Source organism: Mus caroli, unplaced genomic scaffold (assembly GCF_978045245.1).
Source record: "Mus caroli unplaced genomic scaffold, Mus_caroli_1 scaffold_12, whole genome shotgun sequence".
Lineage (NCBI taxonomy): Eukaryota > Metazoa > Chordata > Mammalia > Rodentia > Muridae > Mus > Mus caroli.
The window spans coordinates 45,343,687-45,365,319 of record NW_028227267.1 but is presented as its reverse complement, the minus strand read 5'-3'; the positions used below and the strand labels follow the sequence as shown (position 1 = coordinate 45,365,319).

The 21,633-nt window shown below is 45.4% G+C and overlaps 1 protein-coding gene and 1 long non-coding RNA gene across 2 annotated transcripts; one reads left to right on the top strand and one right to left on the bottom strand.

The window, feature by feature from the left end:
* The first annotated feature begins 4,077 nt into the window (after nt 1–4,077).
* Nucleotides 4,078–13,558, top strand: LOC110288887 (uncharacterized). Its single transcript, XR_002377308.1, has 4 exons — nt 4,078–4,179; nt 7,270–7,446; nt 7,930–8,043; nt 13,497–13,558. It is a non-coding gene; the product is annotated as an uncharacterized LOC110288887 (long non-coding RNA).
* Ptgdr (prostaglandin D2 receptor) lies at nt 13,408–20,611 on the bottom strand. Its single transcript, XM_021155126.2, has 2 exons — nt 19,775–20,611; nt 13,408–13,749 (listed from the first exon to the last, which is right to left on the bottom strand). Exons 1-2 carry the CDS (start codon nt 20,609–20,611, stop codon nt 13,519–13,521), a joined length of 1,068 nt encoding a protein of 355 aa, XP_021010785.1. The 3' UTR covers nt 13,408–13,518.
* Between the last annotated feature and the right edge of the window lie 1,022 nt (nt 20,612–21,633).

Below are 21,633 nucleotides of genomic sequence, written 5' to 3'. Positions count from 1 at the left end.
TAACAGGTGGAACTGTGCTGTGTGGAAGGTTAGAGAAGCTTGAGTGAAGCAAGCGGGTAACAAAGCATTGTCATTCTTCAGTGACACCTCACTCTCCAGTATTGAGGAGGAGTTGAGACAATGTGTCCATAGCAGTGATGTCTCAGTGGTTGGAAGATCCTGTATCATTGCATTTCTCTTTATTTGAAACAACCATGATCTTTTTTTTTTCAGGACGCACACCTAATATTTGTTTGTTTGTTTGTCAGTTTTTATTTATGTGTGTGGGTATTTTGTCTGCATGTATGTGTGTATGCCATATGCATGACTGATGCGCTAGAAAGCCAAAGACGGTGTCAGATGTGAGTTGTGAGCTGACCCTAGTTGCTAGAATCGAACTTGGGTCCTCTGGTAGAACAGCCAATGCTCTCAACCACCGAGCCATCGTCCCAGCTTCATCATCTCTAGAACAATGATAACACCAAGAGTAACAATCAGCAGTGATACTACTAGGCTGAGTAGGAAACACAGATGGGAGAGGAGGCACCGCCAGACAGGCAGGAGAGCGCAGCAGCTGTCTGGGACAAGACTCCACAGCTGAGGAGCTAGGAAAGCATCCATTCATTTCATCCACCAGGCTAGGGAAAAGCAAGCTTCCTGGGTAAGCCATCCCCAAGTAAGAGTTTGATGTGCCATTTCTGATGTGTTTACAAAAAGATAAAGGGGCAAGGGGAATATGGTTTATGGGGGGTTGGTGAGTTATGGGGGTGTGTCTCAGCGAGCCCATGCTGAGGCATCCCTTCCCCCCTGAGGGACCAGCTACATGGTATAGTATAGAATAGAGTTTATTCAGGGCATGAGGAGGGGAGCCAAGAGGGTAGTAGAAGCAGAGAGAGAGAGAGAGAGAGAGGAGGCCAGCCATGAGCACATGGGGAGAGGTGGGGAAGGAATGGGGAAGGGGGGGGGACAAGAAGGCAAAGAACCAAGAGAACAAGGGAGAGGGAGGAGGGGGCAAGCAGCCCCTTTTATAGTGGGTCAGGCTTACTTGGTTGTTGTCAGGTAACTGTGGGGTGGAGTTTAGAGAGAATGGTAACAATTTCCACATCTAGATTCTAGGATAAAGAGTCCCACTTGTGAATCCCCTGCCTGTGAGTCCAGAGAGTTCCAGGTGTTGGTATTCTGTTTGGACTCCACCCCCACAGTTACCTGGCAATAGCCAGGTAGGCCTGGCCCACTATAAAAGGGGCTGCTTGGCCCCTCCTCTCACTTATGCTCTTGCCTCTTTCTTGACTCTTGCCCCCTTGCTCCCCCTCCCTCCCCATCCCCTCCCCCCCCCCCCCCCCCCGCCCGCTCTCTCCACATGGCCATGGCCAGCCTCCACTTCTTTCTCTCCTCTCTGGCTTTCTCTGCCTCTGCTACTCTCTTGACTCCCCTCCCCATGCCCTTAAACTCTATTCTTTACTATACTGGTGTGTGACTGGTCTCTCAGGGGGAAGGGATGCCTTGGCATGGGCCACGATAAGGCACGCCCTTCCCCCACACCTCTATAGAACATATTCTTATATTCCTTTATTTATTTATTTTTTTAATGAGCACAACATTGGTGCCCTGACTTGGATCTAGAAACTCTGCAGGTTTGCATCCCACCTCAGTCACCACAAGAGATCCATGCATGCTAGCCCAGATCTGGTAAACCCCCAGCCCCCACTGGTCAGAGCGACTGTCTGCATGGTCCCAGAGACAGTTTCTTTCTTGTGGCTGAGAATTCCAGGCCGGGCCTGGATAACTGCTTCTTTGGCTTAGCAGCACTGGCTCTGAGTGTTAGACTTTCCCCTCCCCACTCCCTCATTTGCAGCCTGCTGTAAACACTAGTTTAGCTAGTCTGCCTGAAAATCTGAAAATCGGGCTGGCTCTGCCCCCTGCCAGGGGACTCTGCTGCCCTCCTCCCACTCGCGCTCCCTCAGCCCGCTGGTGCTGTGCGGTGCTGCAATGGCCACAAGTGCATTGCTAGGATACGAAACATGCTACTTTGGGCCCTTACTTTTCCCTGCCCACCACGGACTCTGGCACTGAATCGGACTTTCAGCTACTGGTAGGAAGTCCCGCCCTACAGTGGCGCTGACCTGTGGTGACTGACCCGACGGCTGCCCACTCCCCTACGCAGGCAAGAGCTCCCACAGATCTGCTGCCACACAGCCCCCAGCCTCTGCCATGTGGGCTACACAGTCAGACAGGCCCAAACCAACCAAGTTCCACATTTTCTGCTACCAGACTGCGGAACCTCACACACACCACCAGACATATTGGCTTGTAAGGAGTTTCTCCAGTTGGTGGGAGGGACCCTATATGCCCAGATAGCGCCTGGCCAGTCTCTTTTGGGCTAAGGGCTTTCAATGCCCTGGCCCTTATGACCAGCCTCCTGGCTGACCTACCAGTTAAGACTTAAGACCTTTGGGTGACTTCCCTTCTTGAAAGCAGTTCATAAATTTGTGGTACCAGATTGAATTGCTTTCTGGCAATTTCCAGGAAATTCCAGCCATAGCCTCTAGTTATTCGCGTGACAACCTGAATTTCTAGTTTAGCTGTACACTGACCCATTGAGCTCTTCTCGGGATGCCGATACAGTAACATCCCCATCACCCAATGGCCACTAAGTTGTCTTCAAAGGTACACATACTGCCAGCAGTCTGGTAAATGGAAAAAGGGCCCAAGTGCTTACCTATCCATGCTCCCACACCCCTAGCCTGTTCTCACGTGCTGGTTGCTCAGTTTGGGTCACAGGCTTAAATCTGCCTGGACAAACTCATTTTCTGTCACCATGATCTTATGCCACTGCTGCCAGCTTTCTTATTCTAGCCTTAGCTGAATGTTTCTTTGCTAATTCAAAACACACTTTTCTCTACCTACACAACCTGTCAAAGTTACCTAAGGTTTTTATTACTATCCTGTCTCAATATGATTTTTACTACTGTCATTAAATTTTATTCAGTTATTACCAATCTATAGCGTCCAATCCTGTCAGAAATTTGTTAACTATTAAGTTTATGACAGACAGAATTCCCAAAAGGCTCTAACAGTTTACCCCACAAAGTCTCAGAAGATGTGGACACTGCTACAGGATGCTGCCTGGATTGTGATATAATCACTAAAAATGCAGTGGACAAAACTGGATACTCTGAGTCAAATGACTTATATTGTCTAAAACAAGGTAAGACATTTCTCATGTTACACGTATCCATTCCACAGAGAAAAAGCCCTGCATCTTCTGCACTTGGAAGCCAGACTGACAGCCCAACTTGTCATAGAAACCATGGAGACCACAGAGAACTGTTGGCTAGTGGACTCTGACAGTTTTTAAATAGTATAACTGCTAAATTATTGTTTATTCCCCAGACTTCTAACTACATTGACAGCTAAGACAGCAGCTAGAAAAAACTTGTAGCTGTACTTTAGGTAAGGAGATAACAGATTAGATGCAATCTGTTATCTCCTTAACTAAACTCTGCTTCCATTAATTAAATGCCTCATATTTCCTCTTCTTGCTATGCCACTGTCCGGATATCTGAGTTCCTATAATTTTGCCTAACTCTAATAAACCGCTCCACTATATGATCCAACTTTATAATCTTATTCCTTCTGCTCCACAAAAGGCTCATCTTAAAGACTGCTCATGTTACTAACTTGTGTTTTTATCTCTTTTATAAATTTATAAGCTACAGGATACCTACTAAGATCCACCTCTCATGGACCAAATAGGCTCCATCCAGATAAGTACATCTGCCTAACCTATTCCAGAGAATAGAGTTTATTAAGGGCATGGGGAGGGGAGTCAAGAGAGTAGCAGAGGCAGAGAAAGCCAGAGAGAAGGAGAGAAAGAAGAAGTGGAGGCTGGCCATGGCCATGTGGAGACAGGGGGGAAGGGGATGGGGAGAGAGGGGGAGCAAGGGGGCAAGAGTCAAGAAAGAGGCAAGAACATAAGAGAGAGGAGGGGCCAAGCAGCCCCTTTTATAGTGGGCCAGGCCTACCTGTCTGTTGCCAGGTAACTGTGGGGGTGGAGTCCAAACAGAATACCAACACCTGGAACTCTCTGGACTCACAGGCAGGGGATTCACAAGTGGGACTCTTTATCCTAGAATCTAGATGTGGAAATTGTTACCATTCTCTCTAAACTCCACCCCACAGTTACCTGACAACAACCAAGTAAGCCTGACCCACTATAAAAAGGGCTGCTTGCCCCCTCCTCCCTCTCCCTTGTTCTCTTGGTTCTTTGTCTTCTTGCTCCCACCCCCTTCCCCATTCTCTTCCCCCCTCTCTCCCCATGTGCTCATGGCTGGCCTTCTCTCTCTCTCTCTCTCTCTCTCTCTCTCTCTCTCTCTCTCTCTCTCTCACTCTCTCTCTCTCTGATGTGTTTTAGTACTGGGGAAGAGAACTCCTGTGGTAGGGCATCTACATATCAGTATGAAAAGGCAGGCATGTTAAAAATAGGGAAAGACTCCAGAGGAAGCTTCATAAACAAGAGAATTTCCAAACAGCAGTCTATAAATACACTGTGTGTGCAACACCATCTGTAACAAGGAAAACACATCAGAATCTCAAGGAGTGATGTTCTAGACACGGTGGCACATGTGCGTAATCCTGGCACTTGGGAGGATGAAGCAAGAGGATGTCTGTGAGTTTGGTGTCAGCCGCCTTAGAGTTTGTGTAAAAATTTTTTTCCCCAGTGAGATAACATAACAAGTCCAGAATAGATAAACAGAAAAGTCCAACAATAGATGTGTTACTAAGGATGCAGAGTGATGGGAAGCGGGAAGCACCCACAATCTTGGGATGTGGTGTAAGTTGGAAGACATTTTTATGCCTATAAAACTAGGTGTACACATAATCCTATGATCCTGAAGTCACATGCCTGTGTACACTGCATTGTACATGTACTGTGTACATGGCAGGAAGCAGAGCCATACTGGCCGCAGAGTGAGTCTGCAGCCATAAGTGCTGTGGGTCCCACTCAGTCCTCCAACTCTTGGGAACACTGGCTGCTAATGGTCCAGACTGAGCTCCTTAGCCCTTGGTTAAGTTGTTAGTGCAAGCAGGCTGTGTAGTCTCTGGGGTCTGGAAAAGCATTTGACTGTCATTCCTGGAATTAACCTGCTGTGGATGGCTGAAAGAAGCTGTGTAGGGGAACTACTAGCAGGTATCTTGGTGACATTAAACAGGTACCCTTCCCCTGGAGACTCCCCAAGGTGAGCGTAGATTGGGTCCATTCCTAGCTGATAGGGTTGGGAGTGGAGCTTGGATTGTCTATGAGCTCCCTACTTCTGGTCTTTTGGATTATCAGGGTTTAATGCCTTTCCCACAAAACAAGACAAAATAAGAAAACTATCACTATAGGACCTTTGTGTGTCTTACCTTTAGTGGGTTGGAGATTCCCGTGATGAGCTAGCTTCTGTAGCCCCCTTTAGATGGGTGTGGTGACTCCGGGTGCTGAGGACCACGGTCTATGGGTTTTCACGGTTGGTTCCAAGCTCTGGGTCAGGATCCTCTCTATCCATGTATGGTTTCCTGGCTGGAACTCCTGGTCAAGCTCAGACATGAGCAAGGGCTCAGCCTTGTGAACAGTCCTCTGGGTCTGTTGCAGGCTATGTAAGAATGTGAGGGAGGAATGGCTAGTAACTTTTGTCTAGTGAACATCTCAGTATGGATGCATCTGGCCTTTAGGAGGGCAAAAGGTGGGAGGTTGGCCCAATTTTCACTGGTCTCATGGACATATTTATTTTTACCCTTCCTGAACTTTGCAGCCTCTGGGCACAATGTCATTTTCAATGAACATTTAGGGCCTTTGCCAGACTTAGGGGAAACTTTGGTCATGAAGGTGGGGCTGTTGTCAAACTCCAGGGATAGAGGCAACCCAAATATAGAGGTTTGGTTTTTGTTTTTTTAGGTTTTTGTTTGTTTTGTTTTAATCTTCTGATAAAAGCAGAGAGCACGGATCTCTTGTTCAACAAGAACACCATCCATTTGTCTCTTGTTTCTTTTTGTCCACTTGGCTTCTTCCTGTGTCCTTTCTGTCAAGGTGAGGAGTCCCCTCTCTCTAAAGAGGGCCCATGGACACTGGCATTGGCAAATGCATACCAACTGTTCATGGTGTGCCTGTCTTTGCCCTTCTCCCAACAAATTGCATGGAATAAAGCCAGAAGGTCAGCTCTTTGTGCTGAAGGCCATTGGCTGATGGACTGGGCCTATACCATCCTGGGTAGGTGACCACTGCAGCCCAGAGTACCTGATTCCATGTTGAACACAAGTACTCCATATAATACCTCTTCACGTCTGACGGTCGGACTGTATCAATCACTTTTAGAAGTGCAAAGTGCAGCTGCAGTGGAGCTCTGAGTGGAGACCAGAGACTCCAGCCAGCCCCACAGCAGAGGAGGATGCAGCAGCCACATCTGCAGGGGTAGCAGCAGCTAGGGCTGGGGCCCTGCTTGAGAAGGGAGATGAAGCTAATCAAGTCCACTTTCCACCACAACTGTGAGTGTTTCTGCATTGCCAGAACCTGCCTGCAGAAGCTGAGCTTTGAGCTCCTGTAGGTAGGAGCTGGAGGGGCCAGAGCCAGGGCAGTGCCTGGAGTACATTTCCCCTCATGAAGGTTAGTATAGGGCCCATCCACATCCAATGCTATGTCTGTCATCTGGTCAGTGGAGTCTCATGACCCTAACTTGGTTGCTGTCTTGGAGTGGCTCTTTTGGGGTTATCATCTGGTAGCGGACTGGCTGGGCTGATGGCTGACATTTTATTAAGTCAGATATGGGGCTGGCCCAGAAGATGTGCCTCATAATGGGTTATTTGAGTGTTACATATCCACTTACTGCAGTTTCCCCCAGGAGGTCCATTACAATGTCTAAGATGTAACTTAGTAACAGTTCCTGGCACACAGTCAATCTATTTATTAGAATGGTTGTAGCAGCAACTGCTCACAAACAAGCAGGCCAAACAGGATCAAGTCTTTTAGATAGGAAGGCCACTAGCCTTTTCCAGGGTCACAGTGCCTGGGACATTCATCATATCCATCCTCCTCCACAAAACTCCCTCTGGGCCTATGGACATCACCCACAATGCCACTCTTACTGCTAGCATCACCATAAAAAACAGTAGCAACAGCTTGCAGCACAGCTGCTGCCAGAAGAGAGGATGGCACAGCATGACCCATGAGTCTGTGGGAAGTTGCTAGTCATCCCAGGGGCAGCAGTAGCTGTGGTTCCCCTTCCTTTTTCGATCTTTTTGTCTAATCAATAGAACTAACAGAACTGCACAGAGAGATACATAGTAAAGACAACCAGGGGTGGCCACCATGCATTAATACACCTGAAGAGACCATCAGGATCCCAGACATAAGTCTTCACCACTGCGTCTCACTTGCACTCTAAACAGGAGGTGCTTTAACCAGACTTAGCTCCAGCAGTGAGAAACCAGGTAACTTTCAATTTAGTTCCCTTGGGGGGTGGGGGGGGTCAGATTCTTCAGAAGCATCGGGTAGCAGCAGTTCATCAGAGGGAATCCTGAGACTGTGGAACTTCTCAGGTTGTGCAATCCTTGACCATCACATTCTTTCCAGCTCCAGAGGACTCCAAGACCTCCAGTGTTTCAAGGTCTGGACTCTGAAGATGGGGGCGTGTTACTGGGAGTGGTTTTTGAAGTTTCAAAGGGGCCCCCACCATTCACAGTTAGCATTTTATCTTCTTCATCAACATGGGAGCTCTTAGGTGTTCATGCCCCATATTCTTGTTCTAAAACTCTGAAACTCTAAGTCCCCAATTCAATATGTTGTACTATATGTTGCCTTGGTCACCAGTCTTATTACAGCAATAGGAAAGTAACCAAGATAGCTTAAAATGGCAGCACTTGGTAACAGGTGTACTGGATTGTGCAACTTTTAACTTTCTCTCCTCTTTCCAGTTAGGTTCCTGATACATCCTAAGTATGAAACCATCACAACACTTTATGAGCTTGGCTGAAATGATACTTCTTGGTTTTCTTGATGATGCTTGACCATCCTTCTTAGTTATTATGGTAATTATGGTAATACAAATAACAACAGAAATCAAGTCTTTTCATTTTCCAGATTCTTTTCCAGGACATGGAAGTACTAGAAACCTTCATTGTGATGATTTTCAAGACTAGACTGATTTCTGAACCCTTGGTTTCCTCAAAGACTAGAATATTGCCCTTGTCAACTACAGATGGGACCTGCTGATTGCTTTAACTAAGTTAGGCAATTGTGAAAGTCAGGAAAGAGGAAGCTCCCAGCGCCCAACCTCAGTTAGCTGCTAACTTAGCTTTGCTCCACCTGGAGGCCATTCTGGGAAGAGAAAGCCGTCCATTCCAGGCAGTCAAGTGAGAGAAGGTGATTGGTCTCATCCAGAGATCAGACTCATCAGAGCTAAAAGGTGCATGTCTGATAATTTCCAGGTAATGAAGCTACTGATGCTTGTCCAGGCCTCACTTTCAGAAGTGTTGGTCTAGCGTGCCTGGCTGGTAAGTGTGGGAGTTCTTCAGGCTTTGGTGTTTATGGAATTTCTACTTTCCTAAAGGTCTAGGAATATATGGCAAGTAGGCTTGAGACTAAATGAATAACTTGCCTTCATAGTTTACATGGTGGTTAGTATTTATTGATCATCAACTTGACAGCACCTGGAATTGCCCTGAAGACACACCTCTAGACACACACATGGAAGATTATAAGGTTATTAGCTCTCTTATATAAGGTATTACTAGATTAGGTTAGCTTCTGGACATGCCTGTGAGGGACTATTTTGGTTTGACTATATAGGAAGACCCACCCACTACTGGTGACTGGGATGGTGGACTAGATGAGAGGGAGGAAGTGACCTGAGTACAGCATCTTCCTCTGCTCCCTGCCTGCAGTCAGTACAACAGCTCTCAAGCTCCTGCTGTCTTGACTTTCCGTGATGGAGTATATTTGTTTTGTTTTGTTTTGTTTTGTTTTGTTTTGTTTTGTTTTGTTTTGTTTTGTTTTGTTTTTCGAGGCAGGGTTTCTCTGTATTAGCCCTGGCTGTCCTGGAACTCACTCTGTAGACCAGGCTGGCCTTGAACTGGCCAGGCTGGGATTAAAGGCATGCACCACCACCGCCTGGCCCTGTGATGGAGTATCTTGCAACTATAAAACGAAGTAAGCTTCTCTCCCTTAAATGCTGCTTTTGTAAGCATATTTAATCACAGCAACAGAGAAGTAACAAAGACAATTAGCTTTTAGTTAACCTCCTTAAAATCCACAGGAATCTCAACCAGGAGCCATAGCCTATTGTCCAGGAACACTGGGAATGTAGGGGGAAGAGACAAACACTCTTCACAGTGCTTCTCCTTTCCTAGCAGTTTATGGAAACACAGATACTCAAGAGTCAGAAAGTGGACAACTGCAATGGAACTGAAAGGACACAGACCCCTGTCACCTGGTGGATCCCAGGAGTCACATGGTGGGATCCCAAGAGTCACAGTAGAATCCCATGAGTCACAGAGTGGATCCCATGAGTCACAGTAGGATCCCATGAGTTCTGCCTCTTAAGCCACTGAGCACTTATTCTCTATTTCCCTACTATTTGAATCCAGTTCAGCTTGCCTGCATCTTCCTAATATGTGTGATGGTATTAACACTTTGGTTTCCCATGATTCCCATGATTGCTTTTCCTTTGTATTCTGATGGCCACATTGCATGTTCAAAAAACACCATGCTGTGATGTATTTAATCCTGGGTCTATCCTATAGCCACATAGTGAGTTTCAACCATTAAAACTTAATGGTTTGAATTGTGCTTTGCCTAACATTAGTTTTTGTTCACCTTTAAAGGACAGACTTTGATTCGTTTTTACCTTTGAGTGGAGTCTTATGACTAGCCTTCTCTGGGACTGCACATACAGAGCCTCTGTGACCCCTTTCAACTACATAAACTATAAAATATTCCTTTCTCTGATTTGGTGGGTTCCATAGCAAGAACATCCAGGGCCGGGCTCTTTATAGATTCACTACATCCTTAGCTTGTCCAGCACAAAGACTGTAGCACTGTATCAGGCATGGCACATTGTTCTCATACTTTCCGGTGCCCCTGCCTGCCCCGTTCACAGTCCACATTCCAGGGTGAGTCCCCAGCTCCACCCACCAGACTGCCCCCATTTCAAAGCCTCCAGTTACCAGCAGGCCGGGCCTCACAGAACTCTGGCTCCTATTGCTGACCCACCCTCTGCTTCAAGGTGTGAAAACTGCCACCCTTTCAGCCCCTTCTCTGTGAGGTTTTGGTCCTGAATCCCATACTTGGGACAGATGAAGCTGCTAAGCCTGCTGCCCTCCCTCTCGCCTGCCTGCCTGCCTGCCTGCCTCTGTACATTCTGATCTTTCAGACCCAAAGCTCACCCTGGGTGCCTTTTCCTCTTACTTTCTCAGTTTAGTTCTAGACACCTTTTCAAATATACTTTCACGTAAAAGAAATAAGTATCTCAAATCTTATGCCTGTGGACAAGAGCAGCTGTGATTCATGCTTCTTTTGATTTATTTTTGCAAGATATTTTCTTTGTGCACATACTTATTAGTCACACATAAAAGTAGTTTTTCTATAAAGGTATTTTTGAATTTTTTTGTTTTGTTCTTATTCTAGTAGTTTCTTTTCTTTTCCTCTTTCTTTCTTTCTTTCTTTCAGCTACTTATAGTAAGGCTACAATTTTTTAATTCTGACAATATCTCTAGTTCTTCTGGAATGAAATTTCAGATTGGAAATGCTGCCACCCTAGAATTTTTTAGGCTCTTAGTGTATACATAGTAAGGCTGCTATTAGGAAAGGGTGTAGAAACTGACAAACTTCCCAAAACATCGTGAGTATTTGCATCTCAGTAACCTCTCTAAGTTTTGTAAGCCACAGGGTTTTGCTTGGCCCTGCATCATTTAATTCACCCTTTGCATTTCTTTGATTAGGTTGCATGGTTTCCTGCATCTCTTAGTGATATGTGTTTCTTTTTCTGTGGACTGTCTTTGAATGTCCTTTCAGCTTTCAGTTGACCTGTGTACCCACTTTCAGTGTGTTAAGAAAACACCTGCTCCCTGAGAAGTTCTTCAGACAGGCTTGCACTGCACGTAGCTCTGCTGGGGACATCTTAGCACTGCAGGAGCACAGAACTCCTGAGAATCTCCATTTGCATTACAACTGCTCAGTCCTGTCTCCCTCCAGTGGACAATGAGCAACTCGCACCTAGCCAATTGCTGTGTGTCCGTGGTGATTTAATCCGCTAATGATCAATCAGTGAGGATCCCTGCTCAGTGGATTCCTGTAACTGGACATGGCTACCATCAGAGCAGTTTATCAGCGTTTCATGGAACAACAACAACAAAACAAAAACAACCTTCCCCTGCAACCCCCCCCCCCCAAAAAAAAAGAAAACAAAGCTCTTGGATAAGCCTAGGAAACTGTAAGGTAAAATAAGCCCTATTTCAGAAAATCCACACTTGCATGGCTAGGGATTGAAATATTGCTGGCAATTATTTGCTCACAGAAAAAAAATAACCTTTTATATCAAAGAGCAACTTTCTCCAAAAAATCTTATAAAAATCACATTTATTGATTCATCTGGCACTTTATCAAATTCTCTAGACAATTACCATAGCATACCTTCTAAAAATAGGACACACACACAAAAATGCCTCTCCTCAGACCAAAAGAAAAGAAAATCATCATTCACATTAAATATAGAAACACAAATTAAACCAAAACCAAAACATTTTTCTTTGTGTCATACTCTCAATTTATACTTTCTTTATTCCTAATTTGGCTTTTTCACAGTTTTGCTCTATGTACATACATACATACATACATACATACATAATAAGCTAAGTTAATACCATCTCTGAGGTCTCAGGAAAACGAGAGTTGAGAAAATTGGTTTTCTGCTGACCAAGAAAGAAGAGACCTCCTCTTGTCTTTGAGAGGAACTGCCTGCTGCAGACCTTGAGTCCATTCCAGCGTCTGAGTGTCAGGATGCTCGGGGACTCGGAAACTCTCTCCTATCCCCCTCTACTGCTTTATAACTGTCTAAAGCTCTTGCTGTGAGCTCCAGCTCTCTCCCAATGTAGGGCCACTCCCCATCTCCCACGCCACACATTTTCTCTTTAGGTTATAGTGTTGCTGGCTTGTGTGACCTCAAAAGTGAGTAATTAAAGTGCTCCCAGTGTCTTTCAGGGCTGTTTTACTCTGGCTAGGCTAGCCCAGCTCACTGCAGCCCCATGTAACATCTCATTCCCTCTACTAACAGCAGAAGGAAGCTGTAAGAGGCAGGTGTGAACGCCACTGCCATTACCCTCCACAGAAGCTAAGCCCTGAGTGGGCTTCTTACTGTGCTCAATGCCCTGTGAGTTGACACAGCTGAAATTGGTAAATAATACAGCTCTTCGGTAAGTCAGACACCAGGGTTTTCCCAAGAAACATAAATCCTGCTCTTTAAAGACTCCATCAGTGTGAAAATGAAGGTTTCCTGAATTGAAAATCTTAGACTGATCATGCAAATTACTGACTTCCCTTGCCATCCCTGCTTCCAGACCAGACATCAAAAGACCAGTGTCCTTTTTCCACTTTGAGTTGTTGACCCTAGTTACATCTTGTTTCATTTAACTACATGGGAGTTGCAGGTCTTCTCCTGTAGCCCCTGAAATGGTCTCTCCAAATGCCTGACCTCATCTGGTTTCCCAACTCATTTCTCTTAAATATTATCTGCAATTCAGATTATTTTTAGGTCATTTGACAAAAACAAACAAACAAACCAAACCATCAACAAAAAGGGGCAACAATGATACAAAATAAGTTAGGCTTTACTGTAACAATGTGTGAGATGTTGCTAGGTTTGTTCAAGAATACCCACCACAAAATTACAAGCATACAGTGAGATGGTGTTGTTTCTATCATATTTCAATTAAAAACCCATAGGTCTCAAGACTGCCCTAAACATTTAGAACCATCAGGTACAAATGTTGAGACAATTAAAATCATTGCTATAGCACTGTTAACATTGTTTATAGCATACAAAGTTTAATTGGTGTTAATAGCGCTTTAAAAAAAAAATGGACCAAAAGGGTTTATGGATGCAGAGTGACAACATATAAATTGGTTACCTTTGAGATGTCTTAATTATGGGAGATATTTTAAATTAACTTTTATTACTTTTAACTCTCTCTCTCACTCACTGTGTGTGTGTGTGTGTGTGTGTGTGTGTGTGCTCACATGTGGTTATATGCACATGAGTGTAGGTGATCATGTAGGCCACTGGTGTCAGATTCCCTGGAGCTGGAGTTACAGTGGTGTGAGGCACCTGTTGTGGGTTCTGGGAATCAAACTCGGGTCCTCTGGAAGAGAAGTAAATGATCTTCCGTGCTGATCCGACTCTCCATCTCCTCATGGGAGATATTTTTTAAGGATTTAAATTGTAAGGCTTTTCCAAGCATGGCTCTTTGAATGTGTGCTGTATTTTCAGCTTACCAGAACGTGCAAAGCCCTCACAAAGTGGATTCCACGTTCCTTCGCCGGGAATGGCTGCTCCAGTTTCTGTAGATCAGAGGTCTTGTGAAAACCTTGTGAAATAACATCCGGAATACTGAAGTCCTGAAGATGATGAAGATCCAGGGGTCCACTATGGAAATCACAGACAGGAAACGCAAGGCTTGGAGGTCTTCTGAGTCTCCTTCAGCTCTGTTCTCAAGTTTAAAGGCTCCATAGTACGCACGATACTGTTGGGGAGGAAAAATCGTCACACAGATAAAGATAAAGAAGGCTGACAGATGGAAGGCATTCCATCATGTTGTTTGTCTTAGCCTGGAATTCTCACGCTATGGCTGATGGATGTGGATGAGGAGCCTGAGGAGGAGCCTGAGAGACATCGGGGGGACCCATCTGACTGACTCCCTCACGGCTGCTCTGCAGTCTCAGGTTCCAGGACGTTGCGAGACTACGAAGACCCCAGGCTTCCCCACACAAAATCCTTTTTTAATTTAAAAATTTTTTGTATTGGTTATTTTATTTATTTATATTTCAAATGTTATTCCCCCTTCCCGGTTTCCGCTCCGCAACCCCCCTATCCCATCCCCCCAACCCCCTTCTTCTATGTCGGTGTTCCCTCACCCACCCACCCACTCCTATCTCATCACCTAGCATTCCCCTACGCTGGGGCCTCGAAACCATACAAATTCTTTAGCTAGTGTCTTTACGTGCACACTTTTCTTTATTCAGTCCTACTACCTTCTGTCCACTATTATCAGTTTACTTAGAAGTAACTAGCAGACATATGGACACACCAGTGGAATGGGGGTTTGAATAGAAGTAAAAAGACAGGAAATATGATCATTAACATTTATGAGGTAACCAGATGAAAGTCCTGGCCATCTCATGTAAATTGGTCTTTTTCTTAAGGTAGATTCTATGTAAAATGGGAGTAGGAGGTACCCAAATATAGATGCCTGCTTACCTGTGTCCAGCCTCCTTCTATGCCTTGATGTCACCTGGGTCCCTGCAGTTTCCTCAGAGCTCTGTGAAGTGCCTCAAATCATGACTCTCCCTGCTCACCTTCAGGTCACACTGCTACCTAGATTGGCACAACTCCAGACCACCATCTGAGGCTGGATACTTTTTCTTATGGCATTAGACTTCCCCTGCCTACTAGATCCTAAATCCACAATGAAACAAATCAACCCAATGGAACCCAAACTTCAGAAATCCAAAATTAGTGGGATAGTTGTGGTTAAGAGCACTGAAGGCCACCCAGGAACATGTCTCAGAAAAGATGCACGTTCCCAGAACCAATCTTCTTAGCCTCTGACTCCCTCTCTGCATCATTTCAGAGCGTAAGTGTTTTACATCACACTCACCTGATACTGATATATGGACACTGTCTCTCTTTATTCCTGCTTCATAATATTACTATTGAGCAATAATATTGACTAGTGACTACTTAGACCCTCCACTTCCTTGGCATGGTTCTATGTCTTTTAAGGGTTTCATGTTCTTACAAAAGGCTTGTGTGTAAAGACAGTCATCGTCTTCCTTTTACAAACCTGGAAATGGGTTAAACAGACAAACAGCACTGTCCTTCAGATCAACTTCAAATATTATCCCTTCTAGGAGCCTCACTGAGATGGTGGCTAAAGGTCTAAGCATCCAGGTTAGAGTCCTCTCTTCAGACACATGGCTTTCAGGGAAGATGTGGTTTTCCTAGTTTTACGGGAAGGACACTGTGCCTGGTTTCCAGGATTCTCAGGAAGTCAGAATGAGGTGGTGTGAAGAAAGCTTTAAGAACAGGTTCTGGTATGTTATAAACACTTGATAATTAACTTGTGTGTTACTTTCTCAACCAGAAGGTGGCCCTTTAATCTGCCAAGTTCTCCTTTAGCCTTCACCATTCTTTTCCCTTATAGCCTGTGAAGATGCATAGGATGTTTCTCTCATCTTTATCTCACTCAGCTACAGAGTGTGCTGGGTGAGGTAGGTAGGATGAAGTCCAACATCTACTGAAAGGATATGGCTCAGACCACAACCTTATATTGATTTTAAAACCAAAATTTCACAGATGTAGTATATATTTGTTAGTTTCCTCCTTAGAGAGGAGTGTGATGAAATGTAATTCCAACCAAAATTCCAACCATGCAAGAAAGCTTGATAAAGGATTGGGTCTTGTATAGTTAAAAAAAAAGAACACTTTATACTTTCAAATTAAAAAATATATTTATTTATTTTATATATTTAGGGCTAGGGGCATCATAGTACACATATGGAAGTCAGAAGTTAACTCATGGGAGGTTGTTCTCTCCTTCTATCATGTGCATCTTTGAATCGTGTGTGTGTGTGTGTGTGTGTGTGTATGTATGTATGCACACGTACAGGTATATGCAGGCAAGCACTCATACATATGCACATAATTAAAATTTAAAATATCCTGAATGTAAAAAGAGCATTCATTTGAAAGAGTGCCCTCAGGTGGGTTCAGCAGTCATTGAGAAAAATGTTTCTGTTGCCAACTTGATGGTGTGTTACAAGGGTGTGGGGGTTCAAACTCTGGCTCTTACATTTGCACGGCAAGCACTTCGCCAACACAGCCATTTTCCCAACACCCTTCAACTACATTTTATAAGCTTCTCAGGTTTACTATATGATACGATAGATATGGATTCAGATACTATCCATTTAGATACAAGTTGTATGAGTCCTTAGTAACTTTTGAGAATATTAAGAGGGCCTTAGATGCCTGGCAGTGCTGGCTTATCTCTAATCCCAACACTCGGGAGGCAGAGGCAAGTGGGTTTCTGAGTTTAAGGCCAGCCTGGTCTATGACCTTGTCTTCAAAAACAAAAGAGAGAGAGAGAGAGAGAGAGAGAGAGAGAGAGAGAGAGAGAGAGGAAGGAAGGAAGGAAGGAAGGGAGGAAGGAAGGAAGGAAGGAAGGGAGAGAGAGAGAGAGAGAGAGAGAGAGAGAGAGAGAGAGAAGGAAAAGAGGAAAAAGGAAAAGGAAAAAGAAAAAGAAAAAGGCAGTCCTTAGAACACAAGGTTGAGGACTGATGCCTTAGGCTAGCATGCAGTCTACTGAGGAGATCAGACCTCATGATAATTTCCTGTAGTCACTAGGCAGTAATAATAAGCGGGAGCCACTATTAGTAACAATATTGATAATTAGTGAGGCTAGGCACTGGGTTCTGTGGTACACACACACACACACACCTATTCCAAACTGTTTAGAACTAGAAAACTTTTTGGTTATTTCCGCCCAGAATGGTGGAATATATGCATACCCACGAGACATTGTAGAACAGAATCCTCCAAATATGACAGCCACCACTTTCATGAGATGTCTGTCTCATACACCTGTGACCTGAAGGTGTCATTCTATGCATTTTGAAACAGGCACACTGTTTTGGATTCCAGTTGTGGGAATTTCCCACTTTAAGCATGACTTTAATGCTCAAAATGTTTTAGATTGTATAGCATTTTGAATTTTCTGCACAGTCACTCAGTGTGGGCTGGGAAGATGGCTCAGTGTGCAGAATCCCTGTGAAAGCTTGAGAGTCAGTGTTCGACTCTGCAGAGCTCATGTACAGTTAGTGGTGAGACACATCTGTAATCCTATGGTGTTCTGGTTGGATTTTTGGTCAACTCAAAACATCAGAATGTGGTTCTAAGCCTTCCTAGTGCTACAACTCTTTAATACAGTTCCTCATGTTGTGGTGACCCCCGACTATAAAGTTACTTCATTGCAACTTCATAACTGTTATTTTACTACTGTTATGAATCAGAATGTAAATATCTGATATGCAGGCTATCTAATGGGGTCATGACCCACAGTTTGAGAATCACTGAGATAACTAAAGTTATCTGAGAAAACAGAACTTCCATTTACAAAATGCTGTAGGCAAATCTGTGGAACATTACTTACTAGTGATTGTTAGGGAAGGGCCCAGGCTATTGTGGATGGCGCTACCCTGGGCAAATGAACCTGAGCTGTCTACGAAAGCAGGCTGAGCAAGCCACAGGTGCAACCTGTGAGCAGTGATCCTCCGTGGTCTCTGCTTCAGTGCCTGTCTCCAGGCTCCTGCCTTGACTCCCTGCCCTGACTTCCTCCAATAGATTGTGCTGTGGAACTGCAAGCTGAAATAAATCCTTTCCTCCCCAGTTCCTTCTGGACATGGTGTTTTATCCCAGCAACAGAAATATAGCAAGGTAGGAGGCTGCTAGCCAGCTAGTCTGGCTCACACACCAGCAAACAAAGAGACCCTGTGTCAATCAAGATGTTAGGCAAGCATCAACAACCAAGGTTGCCCTCTGGCCTCGACATGTGCACCACGGAATGCACATGGCTGTACTCATATAGGCGTGCACACACACACACACACATGAACAGAGCAAAGAAAGCTCTCTCTCTCTCTCTCTCTCTCTGAGTGTGTGTTAGTGTGTGTGTGTGTGATATTTTAAACCTTTGTTAATCCTACAGAACTAGTCTGTTTATCCCTCAACAGGTCAGGTCAATCAGTAACTAAGCCACTACCACAGCTAGTGGGTGCTGAAACTTGATCCAGGCCAACAGCCAGTGCTGTTCCTCTGTCTAGGAAATGATGGCTCCTGAGAGGAATGCTGTCTGGGTGACAGTTCTCCAGAGCTTTGCAGATTCTTTCACAAAATCACTGTCAAATATGTTAGTTCCTGTAATTCTCACAGTACCACAAGGCAATACAGATCCCCTTAGAGATGGATCCAAGGGCTGTGTTCTTTCCATTGCTTACACTGTTTATTGAGTAATTCTCATTGAAGCAGCCAAATGCTGCTGAACACCTTCATGGGTTTAGCTACTGTTTGCTCTTCTCACAGCATAGGTATGCTCCAACTCATCTGGAGGTATTTTGTAAAGGCCCAGAGAATAAAAGGTTTAGGTTTTTAGGCCAAGGTGCCAAATTATGGGTATTCTATAGAAACTAATTGATCCAGAGATAAAACATATCTCCACAGTTTTTATTTCTTAGCTTCTGTCTACGGATGTTTTGTTTGCATGTATAGCTGTGTGCCACACGTGTGCCTAGTTCTTTCTTGTGGAACCATCAGCCGGTTTCTGATCCCCAGAACTGGGGTTTCAGATGGTGATGTGTGCTGGGAATTGGACCCTACCCTCTGGAAAAGCAGCTAATGATAGCTTCTGAGTCATGTCTCTACCTCCTTCTACAGTTTTTATTGTTGACATTAAAGATGCAACAACAATAACTGTACCTTTTAATGTATATAGCTAATAAAAGAATTGAATTATTTTAATAATTTGAACAGAGCTTAGCTTAATTGGGACTCAAACTCTTTGGTGTCTTTTATTAAACTGATTACGAATATTCATTTGTAAATAAAACAACTATTCTTAATTCCAGGCTGTATCAAGAACAAACAGCAACAAGGGCAGAGTTGGCCTCCGGGGTGCAATTTGGGAGCTGTTGCTTTAGTGTAGCTGTTCAAATGTGATCCCTAAAGCAGCAATTTCTTCCCCAACCCTCTCTGCAGTCCTTTCCTTGTATGTTGGAACCCAAGTGAGTAGGATTCGTTGCCATCTTATCGTCCAGGGCAGAAACAAAACCCATCAAGACACGTGAGGAAACAACTGGTCACTTGAAACCTCTTGGCCTCTGCTGCCAAACCCCCTCACCCCCCCCCCCCAGCCCTCACCCTCCACCCCCGGTAGCACCTTCCACCAAACAAGAGTTTTTCAGAACTAAATCTGTGTTTATCACTCACCTCTGTAATCCTCTGGGGATAAACTGAACCTTTTACCGTCCCTTCTCTCTCCTGGCCAAAACACTGAGAGAAACTCTCTGACTAGTCCGTTTCCAACACCACTAAATTAAAGGGCAGATCTAACGAAATAAAATAGTACACAGTATGTGCCCTGGTGAGGGAATAGACAACTAAGGTCTAGAGCACACAGATGACTGGAGACTTCATGGAACCGGAGAAGAGAGGACAGGGGTGTCTGCTAACTGGAAAAGGATTTGCTGAGGTCAGGAGACACCACCCGGTTCATCTGTCTAATCTTTATCTGACTTCTCTCTGCTCCTTCTACACTCGGAGCTGTACTTTAGGATTGTGTATGGAATTCACACTCCTGGGGCATTAAGCACAGGTTCTAACCTCCCAGGCCCTGGATGCAACTCTTAGCCCTTCCAACCCACCTCCCACAAGTTCCCACAGGGCTCTTGCCTGAGGTGTCCCAGTTTCTCAAACTTTATTGCCCAGCAACTCACAATTAAAGGCAGGGAACACATGGTGAAGAGCACTGTCATGAGAGCCAGCAGCACAAAGTGGTCCAGCTCCTCCAAAGGATGCAGGGACCCGTGCCTGTAGTCTGAGCCTGACTGGCTGTGGTCCCTGGAGCAGCGGTGAGGATAGTGCCTCTGGCGCCTGTGCATGTCATAGAGGTTGTACATGGCACCCAGGTTGCACACCACGGTTGCGAGGACCAGCAGCGCCATGAGGCTGGAGTAGAGCACAGAGAAGCCTATTACCGAAAATGAACGCTCCTTGTGCATCATCTGGATGAAACACCAGGTGCCTGGACAGTACTGCACGAACTTCCCAAAACCAGCAAAGGGGAGCGCACAGAAAGCCAAGCAGAAGGCGGCCACGACCGGTGCCACCAGCACTCCCCGGCTCAAGGTGACGTGCCTTTGGTAGAAGAAGGGGTGTCCCAGAGACAGCCAGCACTCCACCGCCATAGCCAACAGCTGTAAGGTCGAGGCTAGCCCAAAGAAGGACATCAGGAAGGCGAACGTTTCGCATAACTGATTGCCTGAGGCAGGCAGCAGTTCCTTTAGGCTCTGGTTTTGCGCGTAGGCAGCCAGGACCATCGGGCTGATCAGACACTTGCCCAGCAAGTCGGTGACCGTCAAGCCCCACACGAGCACATAAAAGACCGAGGGCGGCGGGTGTAGTGGCCGGCAAGACCCCAGTCCTGAGCGCGCCAGCAGCACCAGCGCCAGAAGATTGCCCAGAAGCCCTGCACCGAAGAGCACAGCGCCCATCGTCGCCGAGGATCCCCTTTCCACCCAGGTGGATGTCTGACAGCGATAGGACTCGTTCATAGCCCTTGTCCCGTCTGACTGGAAGAAAGGCTGCAGCCAGGCCGGCTGTGAAGGAGCCCCAGGCTGCTCAGGGCGCAGCTAAGGCACAGAGGTTGTACAGCAGAGAGAGCTCCACTGGTGGCTGGGTGTTATTCACAGTCAGCCCTCCTATCTAGGCTCCTCAGTCACACCCTTGAGGAAGGCAGGACTCCACCCCTGTGAGTATCCCGCGGCTGCAAAGCTGAAAGCAGCTCTGCTAAGAACTCAGCCTGATGCACAGGGTCCTAGGGAGAGACCTGTACCTAGAGTCAGAAGGAGATGGGGAAAGTACCCCAGAATCTGAGTGTCTAAGGCTGGCCCTTCAGAGGAGGCAAGAGAATTGCAAAAATGGAGAGGGGAACCGAGTAGGAGCAATGGGGAAAAGGAAAGCCAGGTGCTGGTGCTGGCCGTGAACTCTGCAGATAAGCCAAGCAGGGAGCCTGAGAAAGGGCTACGATTTCCATCACTCTCAAGGCTTGACTCCAAATCTTAGATCGCTGCAATGTGGAGATAAATGGTGAGGTAAGGAAACAGGGGGCTTGAAAAGTTAGGAGATCTCCTTCAGGTGACAGATTTTGGAAGCGGCAGAGTCAACCAGGAATCAGGAGTTTCTTAAGTATACCTGTCTGTTTCCATGGTTCGTTTCCCTGTGAGGTAGAACAAATTTCAGGGGCAGCTTTCTCAGCACATGGAAAACAAACAGGTGATATTGAATAGGGTGTCAGAAACCACACTGATTGCCATACAACACCATCTGTTCTGGCTGCTTGGTGCCTTTGGAGTATGGAGTCAAGACATAAACTGTGCATGGGCAGTCCTTGGTGTTTTGGTTACCACAATTTTATTTGAGGAAAGTGGTTTTTTTTTATTTTGTTTTGTTTTGTTTTTTAGCTGATAGGTAGCTGCAAATTTCAATGTTGATTTGAAACCAGAACATATAGGCCTTGTTTTAGAGCCTTCCCATTCTTCTGGTCTGTGACAACTGGAGAATATTCCATCCTCCT

Bases quoted from the DNA above. Each gene is read 5' to 3' on its own strand.
- Ptgdr (XM_021155126.2), bottom strand. From the start codon at position 20,611: ATGAACGAGTCCTATCGCTGTCAGACATCCACCTGGGTGGAAAGGGGA. The intron at 13,750-19,774 runs GTGAGTTGCTGG...CCTCCCCAACAG, and splicing joins TGTGTTCCCTGCCTTTAATT to TATCGTGCGTACTATGGAGC.